Below are 15,140 nucleotides of genomic sequence, written 5' to 3'. Positions count from 1 at the left end.
CCGCTGGCGTATAGGATGGGCGCGCGGAGGGTTGGAGCTGGAGGGAGGCAGCGTGGCGCGCTGGTCGCGCGACTGGAGTGGCGCGCGGCTGGTGGAGATCGAGCGGCGGCAGCGACGCGATGGGGGCGGCGGCGGACAGCAGGAAGAAGGAAGAAAGAAGAGAAGGAAAGAAAGAAAGAAAAGAAGGAAAAAGAAGAAAAGAGAAAAGGGAATGTTTTTCATGCAATTTGGCGGTGTCACTGGAGGGGCGGTCGGCGTTGTTGGATGGCGGCGCGGTGGCCAGCCTGGTGGCAATTTTGTGGGATGGAAATGAGTCTGACTCGTCCGAATCAACACGTGAGAATTGTGTGGCAGCTTTGTACTAACTAAGTCACGGGAATCTGAGGTTCAGAGGGCTGCCCAGGCAGTCTGGGTCTTTGATTTTTAGACATCAAAGACCCAGAAATTGGGCAGAGAAATTCATGGGCAGATAAATTCAGGTGGGTCTAATTTTTGCTGTGACTTTGAGGAAGAAGATGAGGACGAAGAAGAAGGAGGGTCTAAATTTTTTAACAGGTGTAGACGAAATTGCCCCTAAAAAAGTGATTTTTCGTCTCTCCTAACGGCATAAATACACGGAATGACTAAAATGGTACAAATTTACTAGATCAGTGACATTTTTGGCTAATAAAAAAGTTTAGTGATCAGAACCGGAGTCCAATTGATTCTTCTCCCTGTCTACGTACCCAAATACTAATGTGGAAGGTAAATTTTTTAAAAGTCATACTCTGCTTGAGCAGTGAATTGGTTGTAAGTACTTCTTTTGCCCAGGTTTTCTCTTTTTTTTTCTTTTTAATTTTTATACAACAACACATCTTTGCCCAAAAAAAAAAAAAACATTTTAAATTACATGGGATCCTTAGTGTCAACTTCTATATTTATATCAAGTGTTCCGTTATTTAAGTTGTCGTGTTCTGTTTATTTAAGTTTTCTTTACTATCACGTGATAAGTGGGACTGACACTGAAATTTAGCATTGGATAGTAGTATAGGGGATCCCAACTGATTTTAAATAGTTGGATGACCATTTTAGCCATTTTAAAATAAGTTTTGATGCAAGCACAAACCAGAACTGATTGTTGTACAATATGAAGTAAGCCAAGTTTCTACCAAAAAAAAAAAAAGGGGGAAGCCCAGTTAAGAAAGTCTTTATGTTTTTTTCTCTTTCTAACACCTCCCACCCTTCCTTACACTTTTTTCACTGCCAACTATCAGTTTTAGAATTTAAATCTTGAACTTGGCATTAAGGAGAACACAAGGCAAACAGAGTTAATTGTACTAACTTCACTTGAGAATCCTCGTAATCCTAAAAGCTCTCTTTATAGCTTTAAAAAGATTTTGAAACTTTTCATAAAGTTATTTGTTATGCATCTTTTGAATTGTTCTAAAATTGATGTCTTAAAAAGTTTCTTTATAGGTTTCAAAATACAAAAGTAGGGATGGCAACGGGGTGGAATTGGATCCCTCCACCCCTGCCCTGCTCCCTCGCAGATACCTGCAGGTGATAATTTGCCCAAAACTTCAGCATGAAAAGAACTTCACACTTCAGAGATCAAGAAAACAATAGCCACTATGTGGTTTAATAGTATAAATTATCGGGAAGGAAACCAACAAGCTAATTCATCGATCCTCAACTTCATTAAACACATTCAAAATATGACATGTTAATACATAGTATACATCAATAAGTCTCAGGATGTGATAATACATTATTGGACTTATGCAAAAGTCAAAAAGTAAAGGTTAGTGCTTTGGACTTGTACGAAGTGCTATTGTACTACTAGTTAAAAGTCACGAGTGCTACCAGATTACTGCATAGTGAAGGGTTCGCATTAGTTTAAATGAGCCAGCTCTGTATTGTCGGACTTGCAGCAGTTTCATGGCGAAGAAGTGAAGGCATTCTGCTCAGACCGAAACGAGAGGCCGAAACAAAAGAAAGAGGAAGTAGGCAAAATGGCAAGAGCATTTTTTTTTTTTTTTTCAAAAAAATACTTATTTTTCTTTAGTGGGCAGTGGGTGTTTAAGTTTTAAACAAAATTAGAAACTAATATGACTCATAATTAATTCAAATATATATATATATATATATATGTATGTGTGTATGTATATTATTTGCGTATATCAATTAATTTTAGTGGGCCACAGGATGCCCTGTTACTTTTCTCACGAGGCGGGTACTTGCCTCGTTGCCAACCTTGTGTAAAAGGCCTCCAAGGTAACATTCAAGAAAAATGTAGAGAAAGAGGTATAATTGCAACACTTTTGAAGAGATTTTAGCATAATTTTTAGTTTTAATTTTTTATGCCTTGGTAGTATATTGATTTTTTTTTATACTAGTAACTTTTGATGTATTCCACATTTGCATAATTTGAATTTTAAATTAAAATTCATGTTACGTGGCATAATCTAAATTTACGAGTATAAAAAAAAATATTATATATTAATATTGTATAAAAAAGTTATCCTAATTTTTAGGGCCACCCCAACTCATATAGGAGTTTGATCGCAATTGGTGGCGGACAAGGTTTCTTCAACTGCACTTATCCAAAGATTTCTCATCCTTAAAATTCTAACAATTTGTTAAATGCCCTTTAAATTGAAGATTTTGTAGCCGCAACTATATATTTCAATCTTCAAAAAATTTAGGGATAATTTCGAAAACCTCAGGGGAGGTTTCTGACAATTTTAGAGAGCTCCCCTCAAGTTTATTAAATTGCACCTATCTCCCTTGCTTTTACTATTTATATAATAATATAGACCCAAAAGGCTATTTTTTTTTTCAAAAATTCTAAACTACCTTTTTTGTACAAAAATAAAACAAAAATTATTTTGCCAATTGCTTTCTTCCATATTTCAACCAAACCCATTATACTAACAAACTAGCCTAACAAATAGTCTAATTCCAAATTATAAACCCAAGCAATTCCATCATCAAGTCATAAAATTGCTTTTCCCAAACCATGCATTCAATTTTCAAGATTCGTTCCATCCTTGAGAAATATTCTCACCATATGGTTCCATAAAATGGTTAAACTCACAATCAACTACCCTTATGTTTGCATAATTTTCAATATAGGATGTCATGGTTTGGTTCTATATAAGTGGCTCAACTGCTACAACATGACCCACATTATGGCTTTGAAGAAATCCTTACGGGGAGATTTAGGCATGGATGGGATTAATCAAGTTTAATGAAGGAAGGCATCATTATGACTATAGAGATTTTCAAGAAATTCATTATGCCAAAAACAAAAATTCTATTTACAACTAATCACACCCTAAACTTTAAACCCAATGCTCACACCTTCTCAAAACAAAATAATCTAACCTACCAACAAATCTCCAAACATATTAACATATTAAATACAGAGAAAAAACTCTATTTCCATAGCGAAACCACAACTAACAATTGTCAAGCATAAAAAGAAATATAAATGTACTTATTAACATCTTAAAAAGTTTTTTAGATGGATGATAGACAAATTAGCAAATTTACCAATTTCCATCCCTCTTCCTCTTTTGGCCAACGATTGCATTCTTTGTTCCATTAGTATTATGTGCCTCTTCATCTCCTTTTAGTTTGACTATAAAATTGAATTGTACTTCAACCATCAAATCTAATTCCTTAACTAAACTTTTGATTTGGCAATTCCAAAGAGAAAAAAGGGGGAATAGGAATATATAGTAGGGTTTGAGGGATCAATTGTGGTGTGATTGGCTGCAATTATAAGCAATGGTTTGTGGTAATTTGAGAGCGATTTATAGGAGGAAGAAGTTGATGGATGAGAACGGAATGACAGTAAGTAAGAGAGAATCGTCGTTGGTTGTAACTTATAAACAGAATAACCGAAAAAGTCAGGTTTCTTTTTCTTTTTTTTAATCTCATTTCATTATACTATAAATTATTTATTAAGTGAAAGTCATTATAGTCATTTTATTGTGACAAGAAAGGTCGGTGTAATTTGTAAAATCTAAGGGGAGCCGAGTGAAATTGTCATAAACCTCAGGGGAGGTCTGTGAAATTATCCCAAAAATTTACTCATATTATCTCTACCTCACCCCCGTAAACTTTTATTGTAGGTCTACAAGCGAAATATATTACACGGCACCGTGGCTAAAAGTGACTTTATAGGATCCAAAAATATTTTTAAAAAAAAAAGTTTAGGTGAACCAGAGAAGATAGTACATTCTCTTAAAGATTTTCACGACTCTTATTGCATTGAAATTCACAAAACTTGCCAAACAACTTTGCAAGTGATCTAACAAACAATAAACAAAAAATTCTGCAAATAATGAATTTATTCCGGTAGTTTCAAAAAATTTAGATGGCAAAGAACTACTCCAATACTTGTAAAATGATTCAAACTCGACAGAATTCAAAAAACCAATTCCAAACGCCTTTGCGCTATCAGTGCTGAGTATGTTAGAGGCAAACTACCAATTTATAGTTTAAAAAATAAACACAAATACAGAGGTTGAACATTCTAGACATTTTCATCTTAATTTAACATAGTAAATACTGATGCATTTTCCTCTTAACCGTGGAATGCAGATAGCGAAGTTAAAGTAACCAAACTTGGCAAACTTACCTAAGCAAAGTTTAGCAAGCGCTAAATACAGCAAAATGCTTGAAACATTGAGGAAGTACGATTATGTAGTCCACTAATTAAAAAGGTTGATAATCTAGCTATCGCTCTGTAGTTTGTAATCAATCTAAGGCTTTGTTTCATAATCCAATTTAATACTTAAACTTAATGAGTTCATATATTTTGACAAAAAAAATAATGGGTTCAGGTTTAACATATTTAGATGCATTTGATAATAAAAAATAAAACATTTGAATGAATTAATTGGCACTGAATTTCCTAAACATACTTTGCTTCAAAAATTAGTGATAAGCTATTCACTTATCACTTAATATAATATATACTGAAATGTATCAAATTAGTACTTAACAATTCAGTAACTTAACGGAATTCAGGTTTCAGATTTTAGAAGTCAGTTTTCAGATTTTAGTTTTATTGAACACACCTAAGACAAAAATTTAGCTACCAAAACATGGTACCTAATTTAAAATGGGACTACTGAATTGGAGGAAAGAAATAAATCATCTACCAAATGTATTAAATATGCAATAAAATCATTTGATGTTGATATCACTTAATCCACCAAACAATCCTGGCTCTGTATCTGCTCCAAAGTCGACTCTAGAGGGTGGTTGTGAAGCAAGTAGAACCTCCTTAGTGTTGTTTAGGATTCCTTTGTCAGGCGTTTCCAGACCTCACAACCTTCAAAAAAAAAAAAAAAAAAAAAGACCTCACATACTTTTGTGAAAATGCTCACAAGATGTCTGGATAGACAACATACAAGGTTTACATCATAATTTTATTAATTTAAATCACCTTCTGTGTTTACATGCCTACGTAGAAATTTCCTTAAAGTGCAAACTAGATATTTGTACCAAGAATAGGTATTTTCATGCACTTGAGATCTTCGGTGACATGAATCCAATGTCAATCCAGTGCCACCTATAGTATTGCGCCACTTGGCCTATTATTATTTACACTTTAATTTTTTAATAATTCAACTTGATTTGGTTTAACACAAATTTTCTCTATCCTCTAAAACTTTGAACCAAATTAACCAACCGGTCTAATTCCATTACCAATACTTTTGTATAGCAACCACTCAAGATCGGTTGCTTTGGGAAAAAGAAAAAGATAACCCTAAACAATTGCCTCCAAAGTCCAAGCCTTTTTATCGTTGATGGCTTAGAACAATCAACCGTAGCCGAATAAGCTAAAACTGCAGCCGCCGACTATTGAAGCAAATTGACTACAAAGATTCAGGAAGTACTCAAATTAAAGCCCAACCTTCCCTAGCTTTCTCCAGCAAAGAACAAACCAAAACGTTTCACATCATTCAGGTAATTATCCAACCTTGCATCCGGTTTAAGTCTTGAGTTTTTTCAGCTTTGATTTATTAAATCAATATCACTATTTGCTCCATGATCTTGATTTCGAATTTCAATTTTTTTAATATTAAGAAAGTTAGGAAATAGACAACAACTCGTAAGTATTTTAACAATTCATAAGCAATATTTCCACTCCACCAGTTTTAAATGTGATAAAGGATATAAATAAAATTCATACATTGATTCCTTTTGAACTAATTCCGAAGATGGGCATGGAATTTGAGAGTGAAGAAGATGCTTATAATTTTTACTTAGCATATGCAAATGAAGTTGGTTTTGGAATCAAAAGAAGTAGCTTCCACAAAGATAGTAATGGTAAGCTCATGGATAGGGTATTTTGTTGTAGTGCTGAAGGAAAACGAGGAAAGGATAAAAGAGATCTCAATGTAAGAGCCCCTCGTCCTGAAACACGATTTAATTGTTCGGCAAAGATGAAGGTTAACAGTAGACAAACTGGTAAGTTTCGTATATGTCAGTTGATCATTGAGCATAATCACTATCTTTCAAGTCCCAACAAAAGTCATTTACACAGATCACATAGAAGGATAAATTCTATTCATGCAGCTGAAATTGATATGGCATACCGTGTGGGTATAGCACCAAAAGTTTCTCATGAACTTATGGCACTACAAGTAGGAGGACGGGAGAACTTAGGTTTCATTCCTGAGGATTACAGGAATTATTTACGTTCTAAACGAACAATACAAATGGAAGTTGGAGATACAGGAGGTGTACTTGAATATTTGCAAAAAATGCAATTAGAGGATCCTAATTTCTTCTATGCAATTCAAGTGGATCAGGATGCTTTGATTACAAATATTTTTTTGGACTGACGGAATAATGAGGGCAGATTATGCAAGTTTTGGAGATGTTGTTTGTTTTGACACGACGTATAGAAAGAATAATAAAGGCCGTCCATTTGCATTATTTGTTGGAGTGAATAATCATAAACAGACTGCAATATTTGGGGTTGCTTTATTATATGATGAAACTGCTTCAACATTTGAGTGGTTGTTTGACACTTTTGCGAGAGCAATGTCAGGAAAAAAACCAAATACTATACTTACGGATCAGGACGCAGCAATGGCTAAAGGACTAATTTCTACATGGCCTGAAACACGTCACCGTCTTTGCATATGGCATATATTTCAAAATGCAGCTATTCATCTCAGTCAGGTGTTCGAAAGTTTTAAACAATTTGCGAATGATTTCAGTAAATGTGTATATGATTTTGATGAAGAAGAAGACTTTATATCTGAATGGAATACTATGTTGAAGAAGTATGGTCTTGAAGACAATGATTGGTTAAAACGTATGTTTGAGATTAAAGAAAAATGGGCATTGGTGTATGGAAGGGAAACATTTTGTGCAAATATGACAACAGCTCAAAGGAGCGAAAGCATGAATAGTGTGATAAAAAGGTATGTAACCTACAAGAATAAATTTCATGAGTTTTTCAATCATTTTGAGAGGTTAGTTGATGATCGGAGATATAAAGAACTTAAAGTTGACTTTAGAGTATATATGAGTACTCCAGTACTACCATTCGATGTTGATGTTTTGAAACAAGCTACAAGTGTTTATACTCCTGAAGTATTCAAATGGTTTGAAATTGAGTGGGGTAAATCTTATGATTGTGGTATAATCACCTACAGTGAGGTTGGAACAGTGACAGAATATAAGATCACTCCTAAAGGCAAAAAAAACTATCATATGGTTAGATTTGATTTAATAGGTGATCAGATTTCATGTAGTTGCAAGAAGTTTGAATTCTCTGGGATTTTATGCTCTCATTCTCTGAAAGTTCTTAATATAAGAAATATCATGAAGATCCCTAGTCAATACATAATAAAGAGATGGACCAATAAAGCAAAAGCTGGATATGTTAAAGACAACAATTGTTGCAATATCAATAATGATTTGGATCCGAAAGTGACTTTTACGAAGCGTTACAGAGATTTGTGTAGACTATATACTCAATTGGTCACAAAAGCTGCTCAAGCAGAAGAAACTTATAAAATTGCTAAAGAAGGCCTTTTGAAAATATTGGATTTGGTTGATGCAAGGTTACATCAAGAGGGGTCGAGCAATGAGATGTCAAATGAAGCAAAAGTTTCCAACCCCACAAATAACACTACTAATGCAAGTGGTATCAATATCAATGGTATTAAAAAAAAGATGAAGACTATTTCAGGCAAGAGATTGAAGAGTAGTCTAGAAAAGGCTACTAAGAGAAGAAGGTCAACCAAAAAAAGTTTGCAAAATAGTATAACTATGGAGTTACCAGCGTCATCACATAATGAGGTTTTATTACATTATAATTTTACTATATTTGTAATTCAATATTTTCTTATATTATGCATCCAATCTTTGTTTTTTCTTTTCATTAGCCTATAGGAGATACTATAAATATTGTATCTACGAGGTGCAGTATGCAACAGCATGGATTACAAGAGGTAATGATTCGACATTATATGTAGACTAACAATTAAGTATTATTTACTGTCAAACTATTTATAAATATGTTTATTTATTTTTATTTTTAGGCAAAAACAAATGAGGGGAGCATGGTAGAATCTTTACGGTATCAATAAGAAACGTTTATCCAACCATGTTATTCTATGCCAGTAAGTATGATAGAGTCTTTGCAATCTCAACAAAGCAACTTTGTGCAACCATATCATCCTACACCGGTAATTTTTTAGTTTCTTATTTGCATAAAATTATTTTATAAAAATTTTATGTTTTGGTTTATACTAAAGTTCATGAATATTTTTCACTTTTGTGGTTGATAGTTTGTGAATTTGGATGTTAATCAACAAAATTATGGCCAGCTATGCACTTTCAGTTCCATGAACATGACTGGCTTACTCAAGGTAAATTATTACAGTTGTGATCATGAATAATTACTTCTTTAAGAAAAGATTGTTTATTGTCTTTTTTTATTCATCCATTTATTTATGTGTTCAATTTTTTGGTGATATAATTCTAACCATAGGCACAAGAATTACATGGTTTCGAAGGAGCGAAAATAAATCAGTTCGAGTTGAATGACAACTCTTGCACTATGGGACAACAAGTTGGAGTTGATTGCAATGATAGGTGTGGTTGTCCAGTTCCATGCATCAATGATATTTCGTGCAAGTGTTCAAGTGGACAAAAGACCTGAAAATTTGACAGAAATTGACAATGGAACTTTTCATGCTTCCCAAAATTAATGCACATTCTTCTATGTAGAACATATGTTTCAATTGACACTAGTACTGAGTTTTTAGATCTTTCATTTGAACACTTTGTTACCATTCCAAAATTCAATAAGACATTTGGATATTGTGGAATGTGAAGAGGCTTGGAAACCATAGTATCATCGACTATCGCCCCTCTTGACATAAGTTTATATTTTCAATTCTGATAATGGACACAACACAACCATAATAATCCCTGTAAAACATTAATTATTTAGCATGAACTTCAATTTAACTGAAACAAAAGCTGACATTGTTCATTTTGCATGCAAATAGCGAATATGGAGTGCATACAGTAAACAAAGGGATAAAAACTTCACGCCGAGAAAATGCAGTCTACTCTTACATATCTTGTGTCATAAAACATAATTGACTTAGATGCTATGCTCTGACAAAGAACCAACAGGACAAAGTTCTTGTTGCAATTTCCCTGCTGCTCATGTTTCTGCTTCATAAAGTCCAGAAAGAGTAAATCAAAGGAGAAGGAGCAGAAGGAAGACTGACACTTCTCTATCGTTTCCTCTGTTTCATATTACTTTGAGGCAGCTTTGCTATCTAGATTTGGAAACTGATCTTTTGTGCTTGGATTGATTTTTTATCAGAGAGTTAGAGAAATGGGTTTTGCAAGACATAATAAGAGGTCTCCAACATTTGCTTCATGGTGCTTTAGATCTTTCCTCGTGGAAAATTAGTGCAGCATCTCCTGTGCGGGAACTCATTCCTCAGATTAATACATTACTTGTCTAGTAGCAAGTTAATTGCATTCAAAAAGAAACATATGTCTAGAAAATGAAGACCATACAGCATACAGCATTTAAAAATGTTGGCAAACCAACTTTCTGACTTTTTCCCAAACTCCAGAATCAACAGGTCTATTTGCAGAATGGTGAAGGTACACAGTTCACAAACTATTAAGTTGTCTCAAAGATCTATGCAAGAACTGAATATAATTCATGTGAAAGAACAAATAAAAAATCTTAGAAATTGTAGATAGGTCATCAAAGCTATCATCAATTAAGGGCAAGAAGTCATCTATTATTCACATATCATGTTCCTGCTTCATAGATCTTGAAAGCTGTCCAAAATAAAAATCGACGGGGCCTAAAATGATTTAAAGAACAAAAGATAATACAAACACAACTCACTTAAGATATTGAAGAGTCATATTCTTCAAAAGAGAAGGATGTCTTGGAACAAGGCTACGCCACTCTTCTTTGTCAATCTTTTCATCATGCTTGGTATCAGCTTCCTCAAAGGTCTGAAATCAGAAAATGGATTAATATATTAGCTTCTTGCTCCAAGAAAGTGTTCCAAATAACTTCTAAGAATTTCCTGGAAGCGGATGCTTAAAAGGTAAATGCTTGTCTTATCAAGAACAAAAGGCATGAGTTACTGCAATCGTTAACAGAGAGCATCATGAACCAATTCCCTATAGAAACAACTATAGCTAATAACAATTTTTCTGCATTGCAAAATATCAAAACTTTGCTGTTATATTTTCTAAACTATTCCAGCAAGTGTTGTGACTACCATTTGTTTTACCTACAGTGAGATCACCAAAAGTCAAGTTCCTTCCAGCAAGGCAAAGACCACAGAAGAAAAATGAATGGGTGAAAAACAAAGGATTCCACAATGTTTAGAATACGTCAAGGAAAACTTTGAAATTCATGCAACAACCACCTCTGAATTATGAAAAGTAAACCAAAGACATTAAGGTTAATTACAAATAGATTAAACAAAGACATCACAAACTTAACATCACCATTCAGCTAATTCTAGTCATGGATTTAACTAGGATCATTCTATACGTTGCAACAGAAAGGGTGTTACAATTGATAAAAAAAAGAATAGGTTCCCTATATTTCTCCTTTGCATTTGTTCTCCCTATACAACTGATACTAGACTGCATTAGAAAACCAAGTACTTACTGTGACAGCCCCACTTTCCCCTAAGGCGAACCAAAGGGGTTAGCGGACTGCCTATCCAGCTCTCGCCAGAACTAACGGTGCAGTTCAGAGCGATCTATTGCGTTCCGGAACTTATAACGCGCGTAAACAAGGCAAAAGGGTAAAATAACCCAAAATAAAAAAATGAAATTCGGAGTTGACCATGAATAGTAACCGACCCGTCAGAATGCAATCAAATATCAAACAAACATTCATATCTTGAACGTTAGCAATTACAATCCAAAGTGACATACAAAAATTTTCAAAAGTTAATATATACACGGTTTGCCAAATTGAAAGTGAAAACGACCCTAAAGATACATTTAGGGTTTCACTTCATATACAATACAAAAGAGATATACATCTAGTTCATTCGGCAATCATCTATCAAGATTCATTCCAAAAAGAGTCATATTCCTGTAAGGAAAACAAAAGGAATGGTGTGAGCTAATTGCCCAGTGAGATACTATCACTTACGCAACCAAGTGCATATAAGCATCAAGCTTTCAATCAATATAATAAAAATAAACAAAGGCACACGTCAAATATGGTGAGAAAAGGATACAGATGGCTCTCAAGAGCTCTTTCCTAGTTTGCATTTCTTGATCGGACGTCATGGACCCTCCGTCAATGTTCAAAAGTAACCAACCGTAGACTCCACTTTACCTCCACTCCTTCCACCTAACATCCCCCTATCGGGCCCGAACTCCAAACACTTGCACTTTGGTATTACTCGAGTATACAGGAATCGAGAGTCTCGCATACTACAAGATTCCATATAACTTTACCCAAAGTTCATTAATTGGCACGACCAAACCCTCGCCGGCTCAATTCAATCAACTACCAATGGGGTTGAGCTCATTGATAACATTTGTAGTCGTTGGATACTCGTCCAATCGACACCAAGTCGAGTACTTTTATTTCATGTAACATTCCAATAACATGACAACAATGATATGAGGCATATAAGTGAGAGTGATAAAGTACACTTTCACTGCAATCAAGTCACATTCAATTCACTTCAAGCAATTTACATTCAAATCCATATAGTAACACACAAGTGAGTAGTACACTCACCAGGGTCAGTGCAGATACCTCCCAAAAGAGAGCTTTAATCACCAATAAACCCTAAAATAATCCAAGGAAAACAATTGAAGGTTCCACTTTCAAAATTGAGTATACAGAATACATATGTGAGGCTGGACTACCAGTCGTATGCCTCGCCAAATTTACTAAAGCAAGGGTGCAAAACATGATTTTTGGTAACGAAAAGGTAATATGAAAACCTAGGCTCAAACAACCCAAAATCCCTTCGCTCAAAACACAAGTAAATCCAACTAGCCTTCAAGTAAAATTTCGGCAGCATATCCCTTGTGTTTACCTATTTTCCGGCCATCATGGCTTCATTATTTCCTCAAATCAGTCCCAATATCTTGTACAAAAATAATCTCATTCCCAAAAGCCGTTCACTAGGCTTAATGGTATTCAAGTACAAAATTTAGCTAGGAAATAACCGAATATGAAAGTCAAGCCCTAACTATTCAAATGAACACAATAAGACTGGATTACAAGTCATTAACCAATTCTATATACTACCAAAACAGGGTTCCCTAAGCATACACAAACATTAAAGGAAACCAGAAAATTCGGAAATGCAATTAGCTTTGGCCTTGAAAAAAAAACAGTTTTTGTCCTCGTTTTGCGGTAATGGCACCAATTTCACTACGATTATCGGATGAGGGTACAAGACCCACCATCTCGAAGCTAAAAGACAGGGCTACAACATCACAGAAGGTCACTCAACCCAGTTTTGAGTGCAAACAGGTCAAAAATGCAAGATACTACATCAAAAACGTAAAACAGATTCACCAAAACGCATTCTAGCGGAAACATCATAACTCAGACTCTCCAAGTCCAAATCTAGAAATTCCAAAACCAGCTGAAAGCTAAGGAACGGGGCTACATTTCATCAGAAGACCTCAACAACCAATTCGGAAGAAATTCCAGCCAAAACAACCAATTACAGGCGCAATTCTTGCATTCGGGTAAAACCAGAACAACAATAGTAATTTCAACTTTTCTCACTCTACGCTACTCCGATTGATCTGAAATTTTGTAGGCACCTCTAAAATGTCATTCCCTACAACTTTCATGTTTTAACCTAAGGCCAATTCGGCCTCTAACTAGGAGCTATAAATTCGGGCAGAATGTTCCTTCATGAACCCTAGGTTTTTCAATTTTCTTCCAAAACAGAAATTGATTGCAATTAATCACTTTTTCCACCTTCTAGATGCCTTAAACATCATTTCCAATCATCATACATAGCCACACAATCATGCTTATATTAAAACAGAAAAATCCCCAAAAATAATAAAACTTCATCATTTCAACCACAAATCAAGAAAAAATCCATAAACTTGCATCTTATACTCCCACTAAGCATGATTTAAGCATCAATTAAAGGAGGAGGGTGGTTCTTCACAACTTACCTTAAAAACAAGAGGGAGAGAGCTATAGGTCCTCCTAGCTTTCCAAATCACTCCACCAATCAACTTACTAACACTAATTGAAGAGGTTTTATGGAGTAAGTTCAAGTTTCAATGGTTGGTTTTGATGATTTGGAGCAAAATGGAAGCAAAACTTGAAGAGTTTCTTCCTTTCTTTTTGAGAGAGAGGGCCGGCCAACAAGGGAGAAGAAATGAAGAATTTTTGGTTGTTTTTATATTTAATTAGTCAATTGGTAAGACCATGAATAGTGGTCTTAAAGGTAGACCACTCAAATGGTGACACTTGTCACCTTTTATTAAATATCTACCTAACTTGTCTCTCTCATATCAATCCAAATTGCAACCTCTACTCATCTCTTAACACCCGGTAAATTAATTCCAGTATCCAAAACTTAACCTAGTTGGCCGAATTTTTCCGAACTTTTCGCACTAGTGGGTCCCACGTCCGGTATACGCTCTTAATTTCTCAAAACCTATTTGATACTAGAAAAATCATCTAAAAATTATATCTGCTCCTTAAATTCATCTAACAATTTTTTTCTAATCACGAAAATGCGGAAAACAAGCCACGGAAAATAATAAAACCTAGAAAATGGGAAAAAAAATACGGGTTCTCACACCTACTTAACATTTCCCTGGCGTGTTACAATTTCAAAACCAAGTACACTTCTATTTCTTTCGTTCTTTCTACAAGCAACAAACTGTGAGCAAAAAGATTTGCTGCATGACAAAGCTATAATAATGGAGCATTTCATCTTACTTTCTTCCAAGCAACTGAAGAAAAGAAAGACAAAATTCCAGGCCGAGAAAAACCATATATCATCATATACTTGTAACGATTGATGGTTGCTAGGGTGCTTCACATTTAATTGTAGAAAAACTATAACTTCCTTTGCAAATCATAAACAGACAAGTAAAATATAACACAATAATACTCAAAACCGAAAATACAATTGAAATTAAAGTTGATTAAAAAAAACTGAACAGCATAAATAAGTGGATAAATTAGTAACTAACCAATGTGTCTGACTAATCTCAAGTTCTTTACTCTTCCATATATGCTCATAGCCTAAAGAAATAGACAAGACCCATATCCCCAATTCAACAGATAAGCTCAAAAAAGTAATCTTTTGAAATAAAATGCCATAACCAGAAAACAACAAAACAAAGTGAAAATCAAGAAAATGAAACTTAAATAAAAAAAAAAGGACCTGGCGAAGAGTTTCTTCAGTGGTGGAGTGGGAAAGACGGCCCACAAAAATCGTGCAATAGGGGTCACCAATCACCTTTGGATCGCCGAAAGGGTCATCTGCAAGAAAATGGGCACATAAAAGAGTGGGGAAAATGGCAAAAAAGAAATTACAAGAACCTGGGGAGGAAATCAGCAATAGGAAAAGTTACAGAGGGCAGAGTTACAGCAAAGGAGAGCT

General features: G+C 34.8%; 2 protein-coding genes across 2 annotated transcripts in view; both read left to right on the top strand.

Annotated features, from left to right (window-relative positions):
- Positions 1-15,140, top strand: part of LOC113769886 (putative late blight resistance protein homolog R1A-3) — a 79,935-nt gene that overhangs the window by 27,863 nt on the left and 36,932 nt on the right. The gene's annotated exons all lie outside the window — the stretch shown is intronic.
- LOC113771710 (protein FAR1-RELATED SEQUENCE 5-like) lies at positions 6,853-10,004 on the top strand. Its single transcript, XM_027316278.1, has 6 exons — positions 6,853-8,316; positions 8,403-8,468; positions 8,808-8,888; positions 9,011-9,114; positions 9,636-9,725; positions 9,860-10,004. Exons 1-6 carry the CDS (start codon positions 6,853-6,855, stop codon positions 10,002-10,004), a joined length of 1,950 nt encoding a protein of 649 aa, XP_027172079.1.

The sequence above is a fragment of the Coffea eugenioides genome, chromosome 5, assembly GCF_003713205.1.
Source record: "Coffea eugenioides isolate CCC68of chromosome 5, Ceug_1.0, whole genome shotgun sequence".
Lineage (NCBI taxonomy): Eukaryota > Viridiplantae > Streptophyta > Magnoliopsida > Gentianales > Rubiaceae > Coffea > Coffea eugenioides.
This window is presented reverse-complemented; position numbering and strand designations above follow the sequence as displayed.